This window comes from Dendrobates tinctorius, unplaced genomic scaffold (assembly GCF_039654945.1).
Source record: "Dendrobates tinctorius isolate UK_male_01 unplaced genomic scaffold, ASM3965494v1 ptg000019l, whole genome shotgun sequence".
In the NCBI taxonomy this organism is placed as follows: Eukaryota; Metazoa; Chordata; class Amphibia; order Anura; family Dendrobatidae; genus Dendrobates; species Dendrobates tinctorius.
Genome location: NW_027361687.1, coordinates 54388194 through 54414361, shown reverse-complemented (window position 1 = coordinate 54414361; position 26168 = coordinate 54388194). Strand labels below are relative to the sequence as shown.

Genomic DNA, 26168 nt, shown 5'->3' with positions numbered 1-26168 from the left:
GTAACGATTGGGGGGTTGTCCAGCTGTGGTGCGTACGGAGCGAGGTAGATTGGAAGGAATAGTGGAATTTTCCCGCGTGACCACACCAGGTTGTCCTAGTGGAGGCAAAGTTGGGTCTGTACCCGCCGTAACGTTTTCTTCCAGGGTTTCAGGGCCCCGACTAGCAGACGTATCCTCAGGTTGTTGCGCTGGACTTTCTTCATCTTCCTCTTCCTCTATCATGGGAGGCTCCACCTCAGGAATCTCAGGTGTTTCTTCCTCTTGTATGGGGTCTTCTGAGAGGCATGGCCAGGCCAAATGGCATCCTATTGAATTCAAAGAGGCCTATAGGTAGTATAAAGGCCGTCTTCGCCCGGTCCTTCTCCGTCATGGGCACTTGCCAGTAGCCACTGGCGAGATCCAGCATCGAGAAAAATTTGGCTTTCCCCAATGCAGACAGAGATTCCTCAATCCGGGCCAGAAGGTATGAATCCCTCACGGAGCAAGCGTTGAGTTTACGATAATCTACACAGAACTTCAGTGTCCCATCCTTCTTTCGCACCAACACAATGGGGGCTGCCCACGGACTTTAGCTCTCCCTGATGACGCCCGCCTGTAGCATCTGTCCAAGCATCTCTCATACTTCCTGACATAACTGAGGGGGAATCTGCCGATACTGTTCTCGAATGAGTGCTGTATCCCCTGTTGGTATTTCGTGAGTAATAGCCATAGTGCAGCCAAAGTCATCCTCATGATTCGCGAACACAGACTTGTATCGCCCCAGTAACGCTTCCACCTGTTGTACTTGAGTGGGCGTAAGTTCAGATAGTTCGGCGCGCATCTGATCTAGTATGCGCCAACCCTCCTGGACATATTGAGGTCCTGTTGTCGAAGAAGTGGTGACCTTTACTGACCACAGGTCTTCTGGATTTACTGCCAACTGTATGGCCTGGGATGCTATGATTTCTTCGGGCATACCCACTATCCGCGCCACTTCACCCCAGTGTGGGATGACAATTTCCTGATCTATCAGATTAACGCAGCATACAGGCACCGTCCCTTCACGTACAACGGCCAGTGTCCATGCCACTAAGAGTCCTGCAGGCAATTGTTCAGTTATAGAGGGTTCCAACTGTACTTCTACCCCCTCTAGCGGGGCATGTGCTCGGACTGGAAGAGTCAGAACGGTCTGTCCTGGAGGTAGGGGGAGTATAGTGGAGGTCAGCACAACCACCTTCCCTAACGTTTCCCCATGACTAGAGGCTTCCTGGGCTCCAGCTGTACGAACCAGCCATTGAAACACTTGTCTCTGGGGGTATGCGGACTCCACTGTTTCAGGGACAAATATGAAGAAGGTTCATTGATGAGCAGTTTTCCAAACTCTTTCAGGATGTTCATCCCCAGGGTGACTGTATGACCATGACCGGCTTCCCCCAGGGTCAGCACTATACCCTTCAGTCAAAGATCTCTCCCGCACAACCTCTGCGACTGGGATGGGCAAGTGATTTGCGACCATCAGCTTTACTACCAGGCCCCACTCAGGCCATAGAGTCTCTGGGAAATGTCGACGGAAATACGCTTTGGGCATCGTGGTTATTTGAGGCCCAGTACCCACCAGGCAGCGCACGGCTCGACCATCGAGCTCAAACCAGACCAGCGGGCACGTAGACGCCAGATTTGTGTGACTTTCACTATTCCTTACTTTCCATTCTGGCTCCGAGCGACGTCCGCCAGGCTCGGAGCCCTCTAGTTTAACGGATGGCGTGGCCAGGGTCCATTCCTCCATGGACATTCCCTAGCCATATGCCCTACTTCTCCACTGTTATAGCAAGCGAAGGGCCTCTGTCGGCGGAACCTTCTGGTATCGTTACAGGCATTTGCATCACCTTGGCCCCCGGCTGCGTACTGACCAGTTTCAACTTTCTCCTTCATCTGAGCCAATTCCCCTTGAATATTCACCAGCTCCTTTCTCATCTCTTCAACCCATTGGGGTTCAGCAACTATTTTCACTGCTGCTTCACCACTCTAGAACTTCCCTACCGGGACCGTCACCCTCTGCTCCTGTTCATGTAAGCGGACCTCTTTTCCTATGTCAGCAAAAGTGATACGAGGGTCCGCGTGCACCCGCTCTCTCAGGGTTTGCTTGGTCAGAGCGTCACGCAACAAGACATCTGCCGGCCCTATCCCCACTCCGTCCTTTCTAGCAATGGCAGTGGGTAACTCTTGCAGCGCATTCATGTACTGCATAATCGCCTCCCCCTCTCTTTGCCTGCGGTTAAACAGGCGAGTCCTAAGTTCTACGTCAGTGGGGTCCCCATGGGTCGCCTCTAAGATTTGAAGTACTTTGGCAAATGTATCACTGTCTCGGGGGTACGCCACCTCGGCCTCGAGCGCAGGGGTCATAGGGTGAATTCTCATCATGCCCCTCATGCGCTCCGTCCAGCTCCACAGCATAGTATTGGACCCTGTAAATTTAGGCAAGTTACTTAACATGGCTCCCAGGGAGATACTGGTTCTGGGCCCAGCTGCCTATTCTGCCGCCTACGTGCTATTAGACTGCATCCTGACGACTACGCCAAAATGTAAAGGGTACTGGAGTGAAGTTCATTCAATGCAGAGAAGGGGTTAACAGGATTTACTAAAACAGGTTATTGACGTACAAGGAATACTCCACACAGGGAGATGAGATCAAAAACGAAATACCACAGGAACACTGAGCGCAACAACAGAATTTGAACAAGAACACAATATATGGGAAAAAGGTGTACGGAAGAGGTAACTTATTGCTTGCAGTTCTTGTCGGGGAGAGGCTGGAATATCTCCCACCGGCGTCGTAGATCGTGGACAATGTCTCTGGCTCTGTTACGGAGGAATGAAATGGACTGTCATTGGAGTGTAGAAACAGTCTCTTTTGTTGATTCCTCTGGAATGGCGCAGAACACGAACAGCATGCACGCTCGCAGGCTGCAGCAGCGTGCGAACCTCCGACAGACTCGCTATGAACAGAGCGAGTAAAATTATCTTTCACTGGGAGCGAGAAGGACCCGACCGGTATGGGAACATCAGGGGACAGTTCAGTAAGGACACAGTCAGTTGGTAACTCAATACGCAGAAGTTGAGGCGTTCGCAGTCGGAGCAGTGGGGATGGAGTCAACCTTCTCCTTGTTCTCTTGTCGCCTTCCCGCTAAATCTCCCCCGTTCCCATGCTCAGCACCTTTTATCTCACCCCCGCCCCCTGCTGTCCAGTGCAAAGGTCCTCTTCACTCAGAAGAATCGTCCCTGGCAACAGTGGTGACAGTCCTGATAATTCTGGCCCCAAAGTGTACTGGGAACCACTGACTCTGTCCTGGCTCATCTTCTTACAAGTAAATGCAGGTCCTCAATAATGGACCCCTTCATAGATACATGCAAGTCCTCGAGAATGAACCCTTTCATAGGTACGTGTAGCTCCTCCAAGAATGGAACCCTTCATAAGGAACATGCAGGTCCTTAAGAATGAATGCCTTCATAAGTACGTGCATGGCCTTGAGAAAGGACCCCTTCATATGTACATGCAGGTTCTTGAGAATGAATGCCTTCATAAGTACGTGCAGGTCCTTGAGAATGAATGCTATCCTAAGTACATGCAAGTCCTCGAGAATGAACCCCTTCATAGTTACGTGCAGGCCCTTGGGAATGGACCCCTTCAGAGGTACGTGCAGGTTCTTGATAATGGACCCTTTCATAGGTACGTGCAGGTCCTCAAGAATGGAACCCTTGGTAGGTACATGCAGGTCCTTGAGAATAGACCCCTTCATAAATACATTCAGGTCCTCGAGAATGGACTCCTTCATAGGTATGTTTAGGTCCTCAAGAACGGACACCTTCATAGGTATGTGCAGCCCTTTGAGAATTGCCCCTTTCATAGGTATGTGCATGTCCTCCAGAATTGACTCCATCATAGGTACGTGCAGGGCCTCGAAGACAAACTTCTTCATAGGTGTGTGCAGGTCCTTGAGAATGAATGCCTTCATAAGTACGTGCAGGTCTTCTTGAATGGATCCCTTCATAAGTACGTGCAGGTCCTCGAGGACAGACCTCTTCATAGGTATGTGCAGGTCCTTAAGAATGAATGCCTACATAAGTATGTGCAGGTCCTCGTGTATGGACCCCTTCATAGATAAATGCAAGTCCTTGAGAATGGACCCCTTCATAGGTAAGTGCAGGTTCTTGTGAATGGACCCCTTCATAGGTACGTGCAGGTCCTCAAGAATGGACACCTTCATAGCTATGTCCAGGTCCTCGAGAATTGACCCCCTTCATAGGTACGTGCAGGTCCTCAAGAATGGACCCCTTCAAGGGTACATGCAGGTCCTTTGAAATGAACCCCTTCATAGGTACAAATTAGATGATTCTATTTTGACAGGGTGATCAATGAGTGGAACAGGCTGCCACGAGAGGCGGTGAGTTCTCCTTCAATGGTAGTCTTCAAACAGAAGCTGGACAGACATCTGTCTGAGATGGTTTATTGAATCTGCTCAACACAGTGTGCAGGAAACTAATGTGACAGGATGGAACCAAGCACATCTACAAAACAGTCAGAAATCCAGTTTGTCCTACATAGCCATACTCATTACAAGGTATATACACCCAAGATATATAGAAAAATGACTTCACTTACAATCAGCAGCTGGAATGTTCAGGGTCTCAACACCTCAGCCTTTGGATGTAAAACAAATGACCCTGACTTTATACAAAGACTGAGAAATATATACATTCAGATCCTCCTGGAAACATGGACCAGAGCCGAAAACGAATCTCTGGTGCCCATCGGATACAGGGAAATCTCTGCCCCTGCCCTGAAAAATAAAAACATCAAACAGGGCCGGAGCTTAGGAGGAATATTGATCTGGTATAAAGAGGCACCCACCAGTACATCAGACCGGTGAAGATAGGAGGCAGCCACATATGGATCATGATCAGCAGCTCAATCCTCACCTCTCAGTCTGATATCCATCTCTGCGCCACCTATATACCACCACCAGAGTCACTCTACTTCAATCCAGACTGCTTTGAGATCTTACAAAGAGAAGCCTCCCACTATCAGGGCCTGGGCAAAGTTCTCATCTTTGGAGACCTCAATGCAAGAACAGGGAGAGAAAACAACTTCCTGACCACAGATGGGAACATCTACATATTTGGAGCAGAGAATGACGGCCAAGACTCAGCACTCACAGAGAGAAACAGCTATGACAGTTCAGTCAACAAAAGTGGTAAAAAGCTCCTAAACATATGTAGAACTTTAGGACTTCATATTCTTAATGGACGAACCAAAGGAGACTCCTTAGGGAGGTGTACACTAAACTCCCATGTAGGGAGAAGTGTAGTAGATTATGCCATTACAGATATGAACCTGGCAAATATCAGCGCCTTCATAGTCTTCCCACAAACGCACCTGTCAGACCACAGCCAACTTCTGTACTTGAAATCTACAGAGAAACCATCCACTCAAAAGCCACAGCAGAGCGGCCTCTTCACCCGGCCTCCATCCTATAAATGGCACAAAATGTTGGCATTAAAGTATAAAGAGGCTCCCAGCAGACATGAAATACAGCGGAAGCTCCACCACTTCTACATCTACGAGTACCAGCCTAGCCCAAAGGGAGTGAGTCAAGCTGCAAAAGACCTCAACAATATATTCTATGCAATGGCCAGACTGTCCGACCTTAAAAAAGTCAACTACAAGAGACCAAAAGAAAAACAGATCAATGGATGGTTTGGCAGAGAATGTAAAGCCGTACGGAAGACCCTGAGAACAGCCTCAAACAAGAAACACAGAGACCCCAACCACCCAGGTCTGAGGGAAGCCTATGAAACCATACAAAGGCAGTACAAAACCATAATCAGGAGGAAGAAGCAAGATACATCTCCACCAAACTTAACCAACTCCAAGATGCCCTCCAAGACAACTCCTTCTGGGCGCTATGGAACCACATGGGCACAAAAGACAAGGAAAACAACATCCATATCCAAAATGGCAACATCTGGCTCCAGTACTTCAGAGACCTCTATAAAGACATTCCAAAGGAAGAACTAAGCCAAGAACAGGAAAGCATAATGGCAAAACTAAAAGCAATGGAGGAAAAAGTAAAAAAAATTCCAAAACCCCGTGGATACACCTATTACATTACAGGAAGTAGCAGAGAGAATCTCTTCCATAAGATGTAGAAAAGCCGGTGGCCTGGATGGAATCCTACCAGAAATGCTGAAGTACAGCACACCAGAAATACAGGCCGCAATGGTTAAAACTCTTCAATATTGTGCTAAGTGCCGGCTACTTCCCTCGAACCTGGAATCAAGGCCTCATCACACCCATCCACAAGAATGGGGACAGGTCTGGCCCTGCCAACTACAGAGGAATATGTGTCAGCAACAACCTGGGAAAACTGTTCAACAGCATACTGAACAAGAAGATCCTCAGTTTCCTCACCGAGCACAACGTCCTCAGCAAGAGCCAAGCAGGGTTCATGCCAAACCACTGCACCACTGACCACATCTATACCCTGCACAGCCTCATTCAGAGCCACGTTCACAATACAAAGAACGGGAAGATATACGCCTGTTTCGTGGACTTTAAAAAGGCCTTTGATTCGGTGTGGCACCCATGCTTATTCCTGAAACTGCTGGAGAGCGTAATAGGAAGAAAGACCTACGATGTTATCAAAAGCTCCTACACCAAGAACCTCTGCAGTGTGAGTGTGAGTGGCAGAAGTACAGCCTATTTCCAGCAGAACCGTGGAGTCAGACAAGGCTGCAGCCTAAGCCCAACGCTCTTCAACATTTACATCAAGGAGCTGGCTACCGCTCTGGAACCTTCCACAGCACCAGGTCTTACCCTCCATGATGCTCAAGTCAAATTCCTGCTGTATGCAGATGACCTGCTGCTTCTGTCACCAACCGAGAAAGGCCTCCAAGACAACCTGAAAATCTTAGAGAAATTCAGCTCCACCTGGGCACTACCGGTCAACCTAAAGAAAACCAACATCATGGTGTTCCAGAAGAGAAAGAGAAAATCAGACCAGCACCATTCATTTGTCCTCAACAACTGCGCCCTTACAGGAATGGACAAATATACCGTTAGGCCCATATATGTTTGGACAGAGACAACATTTTTCTAATTTTGGTTCTAGACATTACCACAATGAATTTTAAACAAAACAATTCAGATGCAGTTGAAGTTCAGACTTTCAGCTTTCAATTGAGGGTATCCACATTAAAATTGGATGAAGTGTTTAGGTGTTTCAGCTCCTTAACTTGCCACCCTGTTTTTAAAGGGACCAAAAGTAATTGGACAATTGACTCCAAGGCTATTTCATGGACAGGTGTGGGCAATCCCTTCGTTATGTCATTCTCAATTAAGCAGATAAAAGGCCTGGAGTTGATTTGAGGTGTGGTGCTTGCATTAGGAAGGTTTTGCTCCGGTCAACGGAGCTCTCCATGCAGGTGAAACAAGCATCCTTAAGCTGCAAAAACAGAAAAAACCCATCCAAGAACTTGCTACAACATTAGGAGTGGCAAAATCTACAGTTTGGTACATCTTGAGAAAGAAAGAAAGCACTGGTGAATTCATCATTGCAAAAAGACCTGGGCGCCCACGGAAGACAACAGTGGTGGATGATCGCAGAATAATCTCCATGGTGAAGAAAAACCCCTTCACAACAGCCAACCAAGTGAACAACACTCTCCAGGAGGTAGGTGTATCAATATCCAAATCTACCATAAAGAGGAGACTGCATGAAAGTAAATACAGAGGGTTCACTGCACGGTGCAAGCCACTCATAAGCATCAAGAATAAAAAGGCTAGACTGGACTTTGCTAAAAAAAACATCTAAAAAAGCCAGCACAGTTCTGGAAGAACATTCTTTGACAGATGAAACCAAGATCAACCTTTACCAGAATGATGGAAAGAGAAAAGTATGGCGAAGGCGTGGTACAGCTCATGATCCAAAGCATACCAGATCATCTGTAAAACACGGCAGAGGCAGTGTGATAGCTTGGGCATGCATGGCTGCCAGTGGCACTGGGTCACTAGTGTTTATTGATGATGTGACACAGGACAGAAGCAGCTGAATGAATTCTGAGGTATTCAGAGCCATACTGTGTGCTCAGATCCAGCCAAATGCAGCCAAACTGATTGGTCGTCGTTTCATACTACAGATGGACAATGACCCAACACATAAAGCCAAAGCAACCCAGGAGTTTATTAAAGCAAAGAAGTGGAATATTCTTGAATGGCCAAGTCAGTCACCTGATCTCAACCCAATTGAACATGCATTTCACTTGTTAAAGACTAAACTTCAGACAGAAAGGCCCACAAACAAACAGCAACTGAAAACCACCGCAGTGAAGGCCTGGCAGAGCATCTAAAAGGAGGAAACACAGCGTCTGGTGATGTCCATGAGTTCAAGACTTCAGGCAGTCATTGCCAACAAAAGGTTTTCAACCAAGTACTAGAAATGAACATTTTATTTACAATTATTTAATCTGTCCATTTACTTTTGGTCCCTTTAAAAACAGGGTGGCACATGTTAAGGAGCTGAAACTCCTAAACCCTTCATCCAATTTTAATGTGGATAATCTCAAATGAAAGCTGAAAGTCTGAACTTCAACTGCATCTGAATTGTTTTGTTTAAAATTCATTGTGTTAATGTCTAGAACCAAAATTAGAAAAATGTTGTCTCTGTCCAAATATATATGGACCTAACTGTACCTACCTGGGCCTAGAGATTCACTGGTCCGGGAGCTTCAAACAAGCCATAGAGACCCTGAAAGACAAGGTCTACAAAACCTTCTATGCCATCCGAAGGAAACTCTACCATCTGAAGCCACCAGTGAGGGTCTGGTTAAAAATCTTAGACTCTATCATCGCCCCAATCCTCCTGTATGGCAGCGAAGTCAAGGGTCCTCACACCTACCCAGACTGGTCATGGTGGGATTCCAGCCCAACAGAAATATTCCACCTGGAATTCTGCAAGCACCGTCTTCAAGTCCATCGGAGCACCTCCAACAGTGCTTGCCGGGCGGAGCTGGGCAGATTCCCTCTACACCTAACGGTTCTAAAGAGGGCACTGTCATTCCGGGCTCACCTACGTAGGAGCAATCCAGGCTCCCATCGCTCTAAAGCCCTGACACATGTAGGGGAAGCAGAAAAACCAGGACCCTTGGAACAGCTCACCCAAATCCAACCTGACCAGAACACCAATCACAACTACCTGACAAAAGCCAGAATCAGGAAGATGGTAGACGAAGGACAGGAGAGGTACGTAAGTGACTGGAAGAACAACATTATCAGCTCACAGAAACTGACCATGTACCGGAGTCTACGGAGAGACTACAGACTGGCCCCATATCTGGAGAAACTCCCAGACCCCAGAGACCGCAAGATCCTGAGCTGATATCAACTCAGTGCCCACAGTCTGGCCATCGAATCCGGCCGACACAGGCAGAGCTACAAGCCCAGGGAGGAAAGACTGTGCCAACACTGTGACCAGGAGGCCCTGGAGGATGAGACCCACTTCCTGCTACACTGCTCCAAATACTCAGCAGTGAGGGACACTCACTTCAGGAGACTCACATCTCTTCCTGGATTTCATCACCATGAAGGATTAAGAGAAAACATATATCCTGCTGGGGGAAGAAGAGAGAGCAGGGGAGATAGCATCGCAGTATGTGAGCGAATGTCATAGACTGTGAGAAAGAGAACTATGATATGCCATGGACTTCTATGGCCCCCACCCTGGATCTGCCCCATCCCCCCATCCACCTTCCCTATGCCATGGACTTTTGGTGAGCTGCATTTCTTGCTACATGTTCACAGATTTACCAGTGGAAAAGCCAAACTTCACATGCCACAAATGCAAGCTTGTGTCCCTGTTGGAGGAAAAGTTGCAAAATCTTGAAGAGAGGTTAGCTACGTTGAAGATCATTAAGGAAGGTGAAGAGTTCTTGGACAGAGCAGAAATATCTCTTCATGTTACAGAAAGAGAAGAAATTCGAAGTGCACCTGAAGAAACAGCGCAATGGAGACATGTGACCCAGAGAAGCAGGAGGATCAGGAGGCAGTCAGCACCCATACTGCTCAGAAACCAGTACCAGGCTCTCACGCAGGAAAACGATGAAGAAATACATCAGGATAAGACTTTGCCAACAAACAGCAACCTTGTACGCCTTCAGAGTCCTCCTGGATGGAGAAAGAAAAATGTTGTGAAGAAGAAACGGAGAGTGGTGGTCATGGGGGATTCCCTATTGAGAGGAACAGAGGCCGCTATCTGCAGACCGGATATAACTTCAAGAGAAATGTGCTGTCTTCCAGGTGCAAAAATTAAAGATGTGCCTGACGGGATATCAGGACTCTTCAGACCTACAGATGACTACCCATTCCTGCTACTACATGTGGGGACAAATGACACCGCAAGAAACGACCTGGAAACCATCTGCAGAGACTTTGAAGACTTAGGCAAGAAAGTGAAAGAACTGGGAGCACAGGTGGTCTTCTCTTCCATCCTCCCAGTGGATGGCCATGGAACAAGGAGGTGGAATAAGATTCTGCAGGTGAACAACTGGCTACGTCGATGGTGCCGTCAGCAACGATTTGGATTTCTGGATCACGGAGTGAACTACTTATACGATGGACTACTTGCTAGAGATGGGGTGCACCTTACGAAGACTGGAAAGCATGTATTTGGAAGTCGCCTTGCTACACTTGTAAGGAGAGCTTTAAACTAGAACAACATGGGAAGGGAAGCAAAAGACCAGAAAAAGCCATACACCTGACAAATTCTATTGAGAACTCTACTATTAGAAGTGGAAAGGAAGAACAAAGACAAAAGAATCTAATTAATAAAAATATTGGAGAAAGAGAAACCAATCACAAACTAAAATGTTTCTATACTAATGCACAAAGCATGGGCAACAAACAAGGAGAATTGGAACTACTAACACAGGAAAAGAAATATGATGTCATTGGAATCACTGAAACTTGGTGGGACAATACACATGACTGGAATACAAGACTAGAAGGATACAACTTATTTGCAAGAAACAGACTTGATAAACGAGGAGGGGGTGTCGCATTGTATGTTAGAAACGCGTATATCTGCACAGAGATTGAAGCTTCAGAGACTGGGAGTTCTGTGGAAACTGTTTGGGTAAGAATACAAGGACAGAACAATGGAAAGGACACCATTGTAGGCATTCACTACAGGCCGCCTGTGCAAGCTGAAGATATGGATGAACTCTTTATGCATCAAATGGCCAAGTTCTCCAAAAAATATGACATAGTTGTCATGGGAGATTTCAACTATCCAGACATTTGTTGGGAATCTCTCTCAGGCAAAACTAACAGGTCAAGGAAATTCTTATCCTCTCTTGCTGACAACTTTATCTTCCAAAAGGTAAGGGAGAAAACAAGGGGAACTGCTACCTTGGATCTAATCCTTATAAACAGGGAGGAAATGGTTGAGGAGGTAAAAGTGGCTGGGACCCTAGGAGGTAGCGACCATGCTATTTTAGAATTTTGGATAACTAGAGGCGGAAGACCTGTGAAGACTCAGACGTCAAGGTTAGATTTCAGAAAGGCAGATTCTAAGGGATTCAGAAAGAGAATTGGAGGGATCCAATGGCTGGATATCCTTAAAGACAAAAATGTCCAGGAAGGATGGGAAATCATGAAAAATGAAATTCTCAAAGCACAGTTGTTAACAATTCCGAAAAGAGGGAAGAATAGGAATCATTTAAGGAAGCTAGGATGGATGAACACAGAACTTAAGCACATGCTAAAAAGGAAGAAAAAAATGTTTATAAAATGGAAAGAGGGAGGCATATCAAAAGAAGAATATAATGCTGTCTGCAGAACCTGCAGGGCACAAATCAGATTATGTAAAGCTGAAAATGAATTGAGGCTTGCAAGAGATGTCAAAAGCAATAATAAAGGATTTTGGGGATATGTCAAAAGTAAAAGAAAAGTCAAAGATGCTATAGGATTTTTACAGGATGAAAATGATGAAATGGTAAGACAGGATGTTGAGAAGGCTGAACTTTTAAATTCCTATTTTGCATCTGTTTTCTCTCAGAAAGGAAATGTAACATCAACTGTTATTCACTGTCCTATTAAGGGAATAGAAGAATCCAGGATATCTATAAACAGAAAGGTAGTGAGGAAACACTTAGTTAACCTAAATGAATTCAAGTCTCCAGGTCCAGATGAATTACACCCCAGAGTACTGAAGGAGATAGCAGAAGAAATTTTTGAACCCCTCTCCATAATCTTTGAAAATTCTTGGAGAACAGAAGTGCCAGAAGACTGGAGAAGAGCAAATGTTGTTCCTATCTTCAAAAAGGGGAAGAAGGTGGACCCAGGCAACTATAGGCCGGTGAGTCTGACTTCTATACCAGGAAAGATCTTTGAACAAATTATTAAACAACATGTATGTCAATACCTGGATAAGAATGAAGTGATTAAACAGAGTCAGCATGGGTTTGTAACTAATAAGTCATGTCAGACTAACTTAATTTCCTTCTATGACGGTATCACTGATTGGGTGGATCAAGGAAATGCTGTAGATATAGTATATCTTGACTTCAGCAAAGCATTTGACAAAGTCTCTCATACAATCCTTATTGAAAAAATGACTAAGTATGGAATGGACAAGGCAACTGTTAGGTGGATTCATAACTGGCTTAGTGATCGGACCCAAAGAGTGGTCGTAAATGGCTGCACATCCAGTTGGAAGAATGTCTCAAGTGGGGTACCACAGGGCTCTGTCCTGGGCCCTGTATTGTTCAACATCTTTATCAACGATTTAGATGAAGGAATTGAGGGTAAACTGATTAAATTTGCTGATGACACAAAGCTAGGAGGGATAGCTAATACTAGAGAAGAGAGAGAGAGGATTCAAAAAGATTTAAATAAACTGGAGAAGTGGGCAGCAACTAACAGAATGGCTTTTAACAGGGAGAAATGCAAAGTACTACATCTGGGCAATAAAAATGAAAAAAGCATATATAGAATGGGAGGAATAGGGCTAAGTGACAGCACATGTGAAAAAGACTTGGGTATACTAATAGATCACAGACTGAATATGAGTCAACAGTGTGATGCAGCAGCAAAAAAGGCAAATGCAATTCTAGGATGTATTAACAGAAGCATACAGTCTAGATCACGTGAAGTCATTATTTCCCTCTACTCCTCTTTGGTCAGACCTCATCTGGAATATTGTGTCCAGTTTTGGGCACCACATTTTAAAAAAGACATCAACAAACTGGAGCAAGTTCAGAAAAGAGCGACCAGAATGGTGACCGGTCTGCAAACCCTGTCTTATGAGGAAAGGTTGCAGGATTTGGGAATGTTTAGTTTGCAAAAGAGAAGACTGAGAGGAGACTTAATAGCTGTCTACAAATATCTAAAGGGCTGTCACATTGTAGAAGGATCAACTTTATTCTCATTTGCACAAGGAAAGACTAGAAGCAATGGGATGAAACTGAATGGGAGGAGACACAGATTAGATATTAGAAAAAACTTTTTGACAGTTAGAGTGATCAATGAGTGGAACAGGCTGCCACGAGAAGTGGTGAGTTCTTGTTCAATGGAAGTCTTCAAACAGAGGCTGGACAGACATCTGACTGGGATGATTTAGCGAATCCTGCTTTGAGCAGGGGGTTGGACCAGATGGCCCAGGAGGTCCCTTCCAACTCTACGATTCTATGATTCTATGATTCTATGACTTCTATAGCCCCATCCTGGATCTGCCACCATCCACCTTTCCTACAGCCCCTACCCAACATCCCTACAGTCCCTATCCCTATTCCCTTTTGTACACTTGTTTTGGCAAAACTAATGTGTATTTAGTCCTGCCAATAAAGCGTCTTTGATTTTGAATCCTGCATTGAGCAGGGGGTTGAATACGATGACCCCGGAGGTCCATTCCAACTCTAACGTTCTATGATTCTATGATGGATAGGTCCCGCGCTTGGGCAAATCATCAAGATCACCTGCTGGTAGCTGCCTCTACAATTGCTGGTGAATGGGAGATAAGTATGGAGAGGATGCAGGCCATGGTAGCAGATTTTAGCCACACAGGCTGCTCACAATAAAACCAGCAACATGTGACCTGAAGTTCTCATGTGGAAAAACAGCTTCTGGGACACTTTGGAGAAATGGCCGCACCACTAGTTCCGCAATTGATCCATGCTGTAACATGTCACGCAAGGCCGACAAATAGGAAGAGATGGGAATACCAGCATTTAGGAGGCAGTTCACATTACTGCCGAAATACTGCCGTTGCCACTGGACACTGGACAAGAGCCCTGTAAATCGATCCACTCCTCTGTAATTACTCCCACAGACCATACACACATTGTGATACAGCAAAAGACAGCCGACAGCACCGCAGGAGTAATAGGGATGCAAGCTCCAAGTTCACGGACCCAAGTGAACACAAATGACCAATAAAAAGAAAGAGAGCAGCATCCAATCCAGGTGAAAAATTAATGTCAAAAATTTATTCTGCCAGTGAAAAAATACAACGTTTCAGCCATATTGTGGCCTTTTTCAAGTACAACATGTAGTTCAAATGGTGACCTTTTTATGGTGTGGCACAGCCAATCACCACTTCGGTAACACCCATTACATAAAATTACTGTTAATACATAGAATAATATCCATCAGATACCTATACATACAAGTCAACACAATATCATGAACATTTCACTTATCATTGCATCATTAATATACATATGGTAGAATTAATCCACATATAAACACAAAATCCCCAAAACAAATCACCAATCAATGTCATGCATCCAGGTATCCATAGCAATAATATGGCAATCAAAAGTAGCAATTAGAGTTGAGCGAAACGCGTTGAAAAAAATTCAAAAGTCGCCGACTTTCGCCAAAGTCGGGTTTCATGAAACTAAACCCGACCTTAGCGTGAGGACGGCCACGAGGTCGGCAACTTTAGCGCCAAAGTCGCGTTTCAAAAGATGCTTCAGCACCCTTTTTCAGCCAATGAGGAAGAACGGACACTGTGGGCAACGTGATGACATAGGCAGGGGTCACCACCATCTTTGAGAAGGGCATGCAAGTGATTGGCTTGCTTTGTGTGGCATCACAGGGGGTATAAAAGGGCGTGCACGCCGACCGCCATGTTACTTATGCTGATCTCAGAATAGGGAGAGCTGCTGCTGCTGCTGATTCTGTAGGGAGAGCGTTAGGCAGGGAAGAAGAAAAAAAAACTGCTTCTGCTGCTAGCGATTGTGCCTGTACAACACACCAGTCACTTTGCAGTGCAAGGGGAGGCTATATTTTGGTGCATCAGCTCTGATGGTTATTAGGCTGCCTTATAAGGCTCCCTGGTAGCTGCATTGCTATTTCACACTGCTGTGCAAACTGCTTTTTTAAAAGCAAACATACTTTTCATCATCTTTTTTGCCCAGTTACCAAGCGTTCATTTTTCCACACTTTTGTGTGCAGCAGTCCTGCTTATTAGGCTGCCTGCTGCCATACTTGGGACTGAGAGCATCATTGTCAGCTTGCTAAAATCTCTAGGGACAATCCAATTTTCCCCAGTCCTCCATAGACATTTTATACACCATCCAAAATCAACCTGTTACATTGAGGTGTAATATACACAGGACCTGAGAGAATCCTTCAGTGTCCTCAAGTCTGTAGAGAGATTCCAATTCTCCCCAGTCCTCTATACACATTTTTTACACCATCCAAAATCAGCCTGTTACATTGCGGTGTAATATACACTGGGCCTGAGAGAATCTTTCAGTGTCCTCAAGTCTGTAGAGAGATTCCAATTCTCCCCAGTCCTCTATGCACATTTTTTACACCATCCAAAATCAGCCTGTTACATTGCGGTGTAATATACACTGGGCCTGAGAGAATCTTTCAGTGTCCTCAAGTCTGTAGAGAGATTCCAATTCTCCCCAGTCCTCTATACACATTTTTTACACCATCCAAAATCAGCCTGTTACGTTGACGTGTAATATACACAGAGTCTGAGAGAATCCTTCAGTGTCCTCAAGTCTGTAGAGAGATTCCAATTCTCCCCAGTTCTCTATACACATTTTTTACACCATCCAAAATCAGCCTGTTACATTGAGGTGTAATATACACAGGGCCTGAGAGAATACTTCAGTATCCAGGAGTGTGTAAGGAGATTCAAATTCTCCCCACTACTATATACACCTTGTACCTTGTTTTACAGTACCATATAGTAGGTGGAATTTTGGGTACATTTTTGACGAAAATGAGGAAGTGTGGTGGAAGAGGCCATGGAAGTGGGCGGGGGTTGCCAGCTGGTAATGATGGTGTTGGTGGTGGTGGATCTGCTGGTAGTGGCAAAAGCAAAATAGCACCTAATGCAGGAGGCATTGAGCCTGCGTCATCGTCTGGCTCCACAAGGCCTCGAAGACTCCCTTTTCTGGGAGTAGGTAAACCGCTTTTAAAGCCGGAGCTTCAGGAACAAGTTTTGGCTTACATTGCTGACTCAGCCTCCAGCTCTATCGCCTCCTCTTCTGAAGTTTTAAAAAATGAAAGCACTGAGTCGTCATTGGAGGCTCATGGTCATGAACCACACCTTTCCTTGTGTCCTTCACCCCAACCAAAATTGAAGGATGCGGCAGGCCACACAACAGATTACTCCATGGAGCTGTTTTCACATACCATGTCTGGGTTATCAAGTCAAATCGTGAATTACCCAGGCCAAGATGAATCTGACATTGTCAGGACTCTGGACACTTTTGCTATGTTCTGGAATTTTGCCCTTCTCCAAGATGGTGGTCGGGCCTTCATGTGTTCCTGTCTGCTGCCTTTAAGACTCCACCCCAGTCATTAATCAATGCTGGAGTATTCTGCCTGTGTTCCTTTGAGTACTGGGTTGTCCTGGCTTCACAGCTGCTGTAGCCTGCTGAGGTTGTTCCATTCGTGGTTGCTTCAAGAGACTATACTGCACACCTCTGCTGCTGCCCGCTCCACAGCCGCTGGCTGTCTCCGCTGCTCTGCTGTCTCGTTACCCGCTGCCACCTGATCGGTGAGACTTACTGTTTGCTCCGTCCTAAAGAATCTACCGTGTGCTTGCTACTTGTGGTTCTGCGATTCCGGCTGACTCAGCGGCCGTGCCGTGCCCTAACCGGACCAGGGTTAGGGTACCCACTGGATAGACTTTCTGAGAACTATACCGTACTGATAACGGCATCTGTTTCCATAGTGGCCGGTTATAACATTCTGGACTTTGTTTCTAAACTATGCTCCAAGCATTCGATACTTTGAAAAGCGTATACCCTGCAACTGGCCGCTGACCCCTAGCGGCAGTTTATTGACTTTTGTGTTTGCCTTGTTCACACTGTGCACGCATGGTTTTGCTGTGTTCTTATAAACTTGATTCACTTAACTCTGGACTTTGCTGTGATTGTGCTTCTTGCCAAGAGACCCCTGTAGTATCCACTATAGTTGTTACAGGATACTCCAGCCCAAAAAAGAGGGGTTTGCAGGAGCTATGTCAGACAGCAAGATGGAACAGGTGTACACCATGCTCCGTTCCCTGCAGCAGGATATGAATGTTCTGCAAAAGAAAGTTGAGAGCGTGGAACGTAGTCAACGGGTTTTTGGGCAGAACCTGCAGGACTTAGACGCTCGAGTTGCAGCACAGGAAAGCAGATTGACTGGATTGGAGACCCAGTGTGGACAAAACTTCCAGGACATCAGTACACAAATGGCAGCCCAGGGGGCTCGACCCGTGACTTTGCCTGCAGGGCACGTACCACCACCTAGCCTTCCTAAATTACCACCATTTAGATACAATGGCGACTGCGACAAGTTTCGTGGATTCGTGAACCAATGTATGCTGTACTTTGACATCCATGCTGATCATTTCCCAACGGGCCGTTCTAAAGTGCTATGTATAATCATGCTGCTGACCTCACGTGCGCTTGCTTGGGCGAACCCTATGATCGAGTCTCGTGACCCACGCCTGAATGTGCTAGATGATTTTTTGGCCGCCATGGCACTAATGTTTGACGATCCAAATCGTCGCGCTTCTGCTGAGACCGCGCTGCTATCTTTGCGCCAGGGCAAGCGCTCGGTTCTTGAATATGCGACCGACTTCAGGCGACTAGCAGTAGATACTAATTGGGACCTTTATGCACAGGTTCCCATTTTTAAGAGAGGCCTGTCCAGCGTGGTAAAAGATGAATTAGCCCGCTCAGAATCCCCACAGGAGCTCGAGGCTTTTATACAGCATTGTGTGCGCATAGACATTCGCCTTACAGAGCGCAGGCAGGAAAAGCTGGCTGTGTATAACCGCATGTCTAATTTTTCCCTTCCTCCCAAAGAAACTGCAGGTAAGACATCTCGGTGTGCGGAGGAGGTACCGATGCAGATTGACTCAGTTCAGAGGCGTGATAGTAATGAACGCCGGGAACATCGCCTTCGGGAGAGTTTGTGTTTTTATTGCGGCCAGTCAGATCACTTCCTGATTAACTGCCCAAAATGTCCTAGACGTCAGAACAAAGTGGTAGCTGCGATTGGGGAGCTGGATGGCAGTGATACGGAATCCGACACTTCTGAGTGGAGCCTGCCTATAGATGCAGTGTTTCAGTCGCTTGCTATGACCTCACCCCCCGGGGAAGTGAAGGAAAAGAGCTCTCATTGTTCCCTCCCTATTAGAATCTTGTGTGCTGGAAGATGGATTTCCAGCTCAGCTATGATCGACTCAGGGGCGGGGGGCAATTTTATGGACATTTCCTTTGCCAAGGAACATGGCATTCAGTCTTGTCAGAAGGCTTCTCCAATTAATTTGGAGACAGTAGACGGCTCACCCCTAATCTCTGGCCCTGTAGACCAGGAGACAATACCTCTCACGATCTTGTTGGAGCCGGATCATCAGGAGCAATTGTCGTTCTTATTAATCTCTTCTCCACATTTTCCCGTGATCCTAGGTATTCCCTGGTTGCGCTCTCAGAACCCGACCATCAACTGGGAGACTAAGGCGATCACTTTCCCAACAAGGGAGAAGTCTGCTACGGAGACAATCTCTACATCCTTGAAGGCCGAATCTCCTATACAGGTAGTGGGGTTACCAACTGTCTATAAAGAATTTTCTGATGTGTGTGACAAGGAGAAGGCGGACCAGCTCCCGCCACACAGACACTATGACTGCCCTATTGAACTCCTTCCCGGGGCAGCGATCCCCTTTAGTAATGTCTACCCTCTGGCTGCACCAGAACTTCAGGCCCTAAAAGAGTACATCGATGAAAATCTCGCCAAGGGCTTCATACGCCCTTCTTCCTCGCCAGCTGGGGCGCCTATATTCTTTGTGAAAAAGAAGGATGGGACACTAAGACCATGCATCGATTATCGGGGACTTAATAAGGTAACCATACGTAACCGCTACCCTCTACCGCTAATACCTGAATTAATGGAGAGAGTCCGCCAAGCAAGGGTCTTTTCCAAATTAGACCTTCGTGGGGCGTATAATCTAGTGCGTATTCGTCCTGGGGATGAGTGGAAGACAGCTTTCAGATGCCGTTATGGACATTTTGAATATCTAGTAATGCCCTTTGGACTGTGTAACGCGCCAGCGACCTTCCAACACCTTGTCAATGATATTTTCAGGGATCTATTGGACCAGTTCGTGGTCATATACTTGGACGACATTTTGATTTTTTCAGACTCATTGCAGGAACATGAGGAACATGTCAAGACGGTTTTAAGACGGCTGAAGGAGAACCACCTATATATTAAACTGGAGAAATGCGAGTTCCATCGCTCCGAGATACAGTTTCTGGGCTATGTCTGTGACGGGAGTATTCTCCAGAGCATGGAGGGACAACAGGCCTGGGAATAATCCAACAGATTTATTGACCAAAAAAACAGGAACAACACGAAGGTAATTTGCAGAGTCCCAAAATAAGTCCACAGGAAACTGATTCGGGGGCACCTCCCGACAATCCTTGTGCCAGATCACAAAACCATAGTCCTTTAAGAGTCCCAGAAATCCACCACGATCACACAGAGGCCGAAGCTTCCTCAGACAGCCTCGTCCTTCTCTTTTAGCATCCAACTCACATCTGATCTTAAAGCAAGAATGTATTGTCAGGGCTCCTGGGATCAGTCCATCTGAAGGGGGGTAGGGGTCACACCTACTATTCAATGGTTTGGTCCATCAGAAGATTCTAGAAATGTAAGGGCTCCACTTAGTCTACAGGATGTGTATTGTAGGCTATCTTCTGCTTAGGAAAACAATAGCCAAAGTTCCACTAGCTGTTGACACAAGCCTAAATTAGATTATGGTCCAGGTACATCACAAGACATTGCAAGTATTGGGGGAAGGAGACATGGTTAATTTACAGCAAATGAACCAGAGGAAAGTTAAATGACATATTATACAAAATACAGGACAGGGCAAGACTGCAAATCATGACAATCCCTTCCCCTCCCAATTTGTGTACGTACTAGGGACCTCTACAGGTCACTGGTTAAGTACACACAGGCATGGCTGACAGGACTCAGGGCTCCTCTTGCCTGGACAGTCCATCTGCATTTTGGTGTTGGCTGCCTCTTCTATACTGTATGGTAAAGTTATAGGGCTGCAGTGCCAGGCTCCATCGTAGTAAGCGTCCATTGTCCCCAGAGACTCGGTTCAGCCAGGTGAGGGGATTGTGATCAGTAACCACAGTGAATTCTCGTCCATACAGATACGGCCTTAGTTTCCTAAGGGCCCACACTACAGCCAGACATTCTTTTTCAACAGTTGCATAGGCCACTTCTCGGTCCAGCAGTTTCCGGCTGAGGTAGGCAATGGGGTGCTCGTCCCCAGCTGCATTCACCTGGCTGAGGACAGCTCCCAGTCCATAAGCAGAGGCGTCCGTCTGCACAATGAATCTCCTCTTGTAGTCTGGAGCAGCCAGAACAGGGTCACAGACCAGAGCGTCCTTCAGCTGGTTAAAAGCCTCATCACAGGCTGGAGTCCAGATCACCAGCCGGGGCATCGTTTTCTTGGTCAGGTCGGTAAGAGGCTTGGCCACAGTGCTGAAATGAGAAACAAATTTTCGGTAATAACTGGCAGTGCCCAAAAAAGCCATAACTTGTTTCTTAGTTTGGGGTACAGGCCAGTCTCTAATAGCCTGGATTTTGGCAGGTTCGGGACGGAGCTTCCCTCCTCCTACTCTATGCCCTAGGTACTGGACTTCACCCATCCCCAATTGGCATCTGGTCGAATGGTTAGGCCTGCTGCAAGAAGCAGGTCAAGAATAACGGCTACTTGGTTCAGATGTTCCTCCCACGTCTGGCTGAAGATAGCGATATCATCCAAGTAGGCACAAGCAAAGTCACCACATCCCCGGAGGATCTGGTCCACCATTCTCTGGAAGGTGGCCGGGGCATTCTTCATTCCAAAGGGCATATTTAGGAATTCATACAGACCAAAGGGGGTTATAAAAGCGGACCGTTCTCTCCCCTCCTCCGTCAGAGGGATTTGCCAGTATCCCTTACTGAGATCAAAGATAGTGACATATCGGGATCCAGCCAGTCGGTCTAGAAGTTCGTCAATACGAGGCATTGGGTAAGGATCACTGACGGTATGGTCGTTTAGTCGTCGATAGTCCACACAAAATCGAGTACTCCCATCCTTCTTGGGTACTAACACCACAGGAGAGGCCCAAGGGCTATGGGAGGCCTGGATTACCCCAAGCTGTAGCATCTCCTCCAGTTCGTGCTGCATGGTGTTTCGAACTGATTCAGGTACCCGGTAAGGAGCCTGTTGTATGGGACGGATGCGCTGAGTGTCCACATGATGTTGGGTGACGGTGGTTCGACCTGGTTGGGATGAGAAAGCAGCACGTCTCTGTTGAAGCACTCCCAGCATCTGGTTTTTCTGTAAGGAATCCAGGTGATCTCCCAGAGGAACCTGTTCCACAGTGGATGGGGCTCTCGCTGCTTCCACGAGATCAGGTAGGGAGTCCTCATCCTCTTGACCGTCCTCTGAAGCTAGCCGACAGCTTGCTATCATTGGAAGGGTCCGGTCATGGTACTCCTTAATCATATTCACATGGACAGTCTTTTGTCTTAGCCCCTGATCATCTAAAGCAAGAAGGTAATTGGTGTCATTCAGTTTTCTGAGAACCCGGAAGGGACCCTCCCATGTTGTCTGCAGTTTATTCTGCCGATGGGGAACAATCATTAAGACCTGTTGTCCTTCTACAAACTCCCGGTAGCGTGCTTTACGGTCATACCATGTCTTCTGTCTGGTTTGAGCCATCCGCACATGACTCTGGGCAAAACTAGCAAGTTGGGCCAGGGTTTCTCGCAGCTTTAGGACATAAGGGACAACAGGGGCCCCTGTATCTTCAACTTGCCCCTCCCAGTATTCCTTGAGCAGGGTTAAGGGTCCTCGGACCTTTCTTCCAAAGAGTAGTTCAAAGGGGGAGAACCCAGTGGATTCCTGGGGAACTTCCCGATAGGCAAACAAGAGATGGGGTAGGTACTTCTCCCAGTTTGAATCTCTGTCAGTGAAGGCCCTCAGCATATTCTTCAGAGTGCCATTAAATCGTTCACAAAGTCCATTTGTTTGGGGATGATACGGGGTCGTGCGGATCGCTCGTACTCCACAGGTGCGCCACAGACACTGGACCAGCTCTGACATGAACTGGGAGCCTTGGTCCGACAAGATCTCACTGGGAAATCCTACTCTGGTGAAAATGGTAACCAGGGCCTCGGCCACCTTGGCTGCAGAAATACTTGACAAGGCCACCGCTTCTGGATATCGGGTGGCATAGTCCACAACAGTGAGAATGTACTGCTTTCCAGATTTACTTGGTTTAGCCAGAGGTCCAACGATATCAACAGCTACTCTTTGAAAGGGTTCTTCTATTATAGGGAGCGGTTGCAGGGGTGCCTTTGGGTGATCTCCGGGTCGCCCTCTACGCTGACATATGTCGCAAGTTCGGCAGAAATGCGCCACTGCTTGGGAAATCCCAGGCCAATAGAAAGATTGAGTCAATCGCCTCTCGGTGCGGGTTTTGCCTTGATGGCCAGCAGTAGGAATATCATGAGCAAGGTGTAATAGGGGAATTCTGTATTTCTGAGGAACAATCAGCTGTTTGCTATAAGTCCAGGGCTTATCTAGGGAGTCGGCATTGGTAACCCGATACAGAAGTCCATTTTCTCTGATAATTCTTTCTCCATTCTCCCCTAGCTGCCCTATTTCAGCTCGAGCTCTAAAACTAGCTAGGGTGGGGTCAGTCTCCACTTCTTGTCTAAACTGAACTTTATCCCAGGTAACATTCATATTATCCCCACAAGAAGAATCACTCACCGGCTGTGACGGCAGTTCTGGTGGCCTCATTTCCATGGATGGGTTGTACACGTCCACATTTGCTGCTCTCTTGGCTTGACTTCGGGTTACCGCACCGACAAAGTGGCAATGAAGATTCCCCACATCATTTCCTAGAAGAACGTCTGCAGGGAGGCCGCTCATCACACCGACCATGCATTGTTTGGCCCCAAAGCCATAATCCAGGGTCACACTCGCTCTTGGAATATATCTCTGGGTACCTCCAGCCAATTCAATGGCAATTCCTGGTCCCTTTTGAATTGCTTCTGGTTGAATTACTCGGGGATCGGCTATGGTGAGAAAAGCCCCAGTGTCACGGAAGCCAACAACTTTTTGACCATCCAGCACGACCTCCTGTAGATGTTTGTGCTGAAGATCAGAAGAACAGGTGGCTGGGGCTCGCACCCCATAGACTCCTGGTAGGGAAGCCAGGATATCAGAGTCACTTGGCAAGTCATCAGGCACTGAATCCATCTCTTCTCCAGGTGAGGGGGTCTGTAGATAATGAACAGGCAAAGGCGGTCTGTAGGTGTTCTGCCTCCGTACACCTGGACATTGGAATTGCATATGCCCGGGCTGCCCACATCCATAGCATCTGCGCTCTGGGATTCTTCCTCCACGTCGTAGTCCCAAAGGTGGAGCAGGAGTAATGCGAGGCACAGTCACACGAAGGTCACCATGAGTTGATGGTCTAGTGGGATGGTGAATATTGGAGGCAGAAGGACCAGGGGCCGCCAGCGTTGGGGGGCTGGTAGTGTTTTTCTCCCTGAGTAGTAATTTTTTCCACTGAGGCTTGATGGTGAGAGCCTCATCAGCTAGAGCTGCAGCTTCCTCCACTGTTGCTGGTCTCCTTTCACGCACCCATTCCCGGATCTCAGCGGGGCACTTAAAATAAAACTGCTCTTTTAGGATGACCTGCAGGAACGTTTCCCAGGTTATTGCCTCCTCTGCCTCCAGCCAGCGATGACATATATGTTTGAGTTTGTGAGCATACATCTTGAAGGACACTTCCTCATCACAGGCTAAAGTACGGAACTGAGTCCTGTAAGTGTCTGGGGTCACAGCATAATGTTCTAGAATAGTCTGTTTAATCTCCGCATACTCACAGTTCAACCGAGGGTCCATAGCTCTATAGGCTGCGGCAGCTCCACCCTCTAAGAGCCCCACAAGATGTCGGACGCGCTCCCTTTCCGGGACTTCCATTAATCGACACTGATGCTCAAAGTCCAGGAAGAAGCCCTCAATGTCACCGGAAGCCTCATTAAACGGCTTGAAGTCTTTGCGGGACACTCTGGGGAGTTCCCTCATGGGGGATGCTGTGGGTACAGTCTGTCTGGAGCTTCTCGCTGCCTCCAAAGTGATCTCCCTCTCCAGCATTGCCCTCTCCTCCATCCTGCGCTGCCTCTCCTTGGCTGTGCGCATGACCTCCCTCTTATCTTCTATGGTAGCCTCTTCTCCCAGCAAGGACATCTCCTCCTCGTACCACACAACCCACTGACTTTTTTGGGTATTTACCTCCGACTGCCGCCTTTCCTCTCTTTGCTGTGAGGATCCTTCCTCAGCATCATCTTGCAGGTGAACTGCTTCCAAAGCCTCAATCAGCTGCTCCTTGGAGAGTCCCTTGTAGCTGACTCCCAGTTCACGGGCCTTTGTTTGTAGGTTCACCGCAGTCCAGTTCTTGTACTCTGCGGTGCTGGTTCCAGATGTTGATGGGCCGTTGTCCTCCATTCCTTCTGCTCTGATCCCACCGCTGCCACCAGTTTGTGACGGGAGTATTCTCCAGAGCAAGGAGGGACAACAGGCCTGGGAATAATCCAACAGATTTATTGACCAAAAAAACAGGAACAACACGAAGGTAATTTGCAGAGTCCCAAAATAAGTCCACAGGAAACTGATTCGGGGGCACCTCCCGACAATCCATAGTCCTTTAAGAGTCCCAGAAATCCACCACGATCACACAGAGGCCGAAGCTTCCTCAGACAGCCTCGTCCTTCTCTTTTAGCATCCAACTCACATCTGATCTTAAAGCAAGAATGTATTGTCAGGGCTCCTGGGATCAGTCCATCTGAAGGGGGGTAGGGGTCACACCTACTATTCAATGGTTTGGTCCATCAGAAGATTCTAGAAATGTAAGGGCTCCACTTAGTCTACAGGATGTGTATTGTAGGCTATCTTCTGCTTAGGAAAACAATAGCCAAAGTTCCACTAGCTGTTGACACAAGCCTAAATTAGATTATGGTCCAGGTACATCACAAGACATTGCAAGTATTGGGGGAAGGAGACATGGTTAATTTACAGCAAATGAACCAGAGGAAAGTTAAATGACATATTATACAAAATACAGGACAGGGCAAGACTGCAAATCATGACAATGTCATCTCCCCTCAGGGGCTGAATATGGAATCTGGAAAGATCCAGGCAATCACCGACTGGCCGGTACCCAAAAATATAAAACAGGTACAACGTTTTATCGGTTTTGCCAATTTTTATAGACGTTTTATCCGAAATTTTTCTGACATTGTCCGTCCCATCACTGCATTGACAAAGAAGGAGAATCCATTTAAATGGTCCGCACAAGCTCAGGAAGCATTTATACGGCTTAAGACCTGTTTTACTTCAGCCCCACTGTTGGTCCACCCTGATCCGACACTTCCATTTATCGTGGAAGTGGATGCCTCAGACAACGCCTTGGGGGCCATCCTTTCGCAGAGAGTCGGAGAGAAGGCCTTACTTCATCCATGTGCTTTCTTTTCTCGTAGGCTGACCTCAGCAGAGAAGAACTATGATGTAGGGGATAAGGAGCTGCTGGCC

At 47.0% G+C, this 26168-nt stretch overlaps 1 protein-coding gene across 1 annotated transcript; it reads right to left on the bottom strand.

Moving 5' to 3' along the window:
• Window positions 1-18407: 18407 nt before the first annotated feature.
• LOC141082967 (uncharacterized) lies at window positions 18408-25730 on the bottom strand. The gene is made up of 2 exons (XM_073567058.1): window positions 23340-25730; window positions 18408-21055 (listed from the first exon to the last, which is right to left on the bottom strand). Exons 1-2 carry the CDS (start codon window positions 25083-25085, stop codon window positions 20981-20983), a joined length of 1821 nt encoding a protein of 606 aa, XP_073423159.1. The 5' UTR covers window positions 25086-25730; the 3' UTR covers window positions 18408-20980.
• Between the last annotated feature and the right edge of the window lie 438 nt (window positions 25731-26168).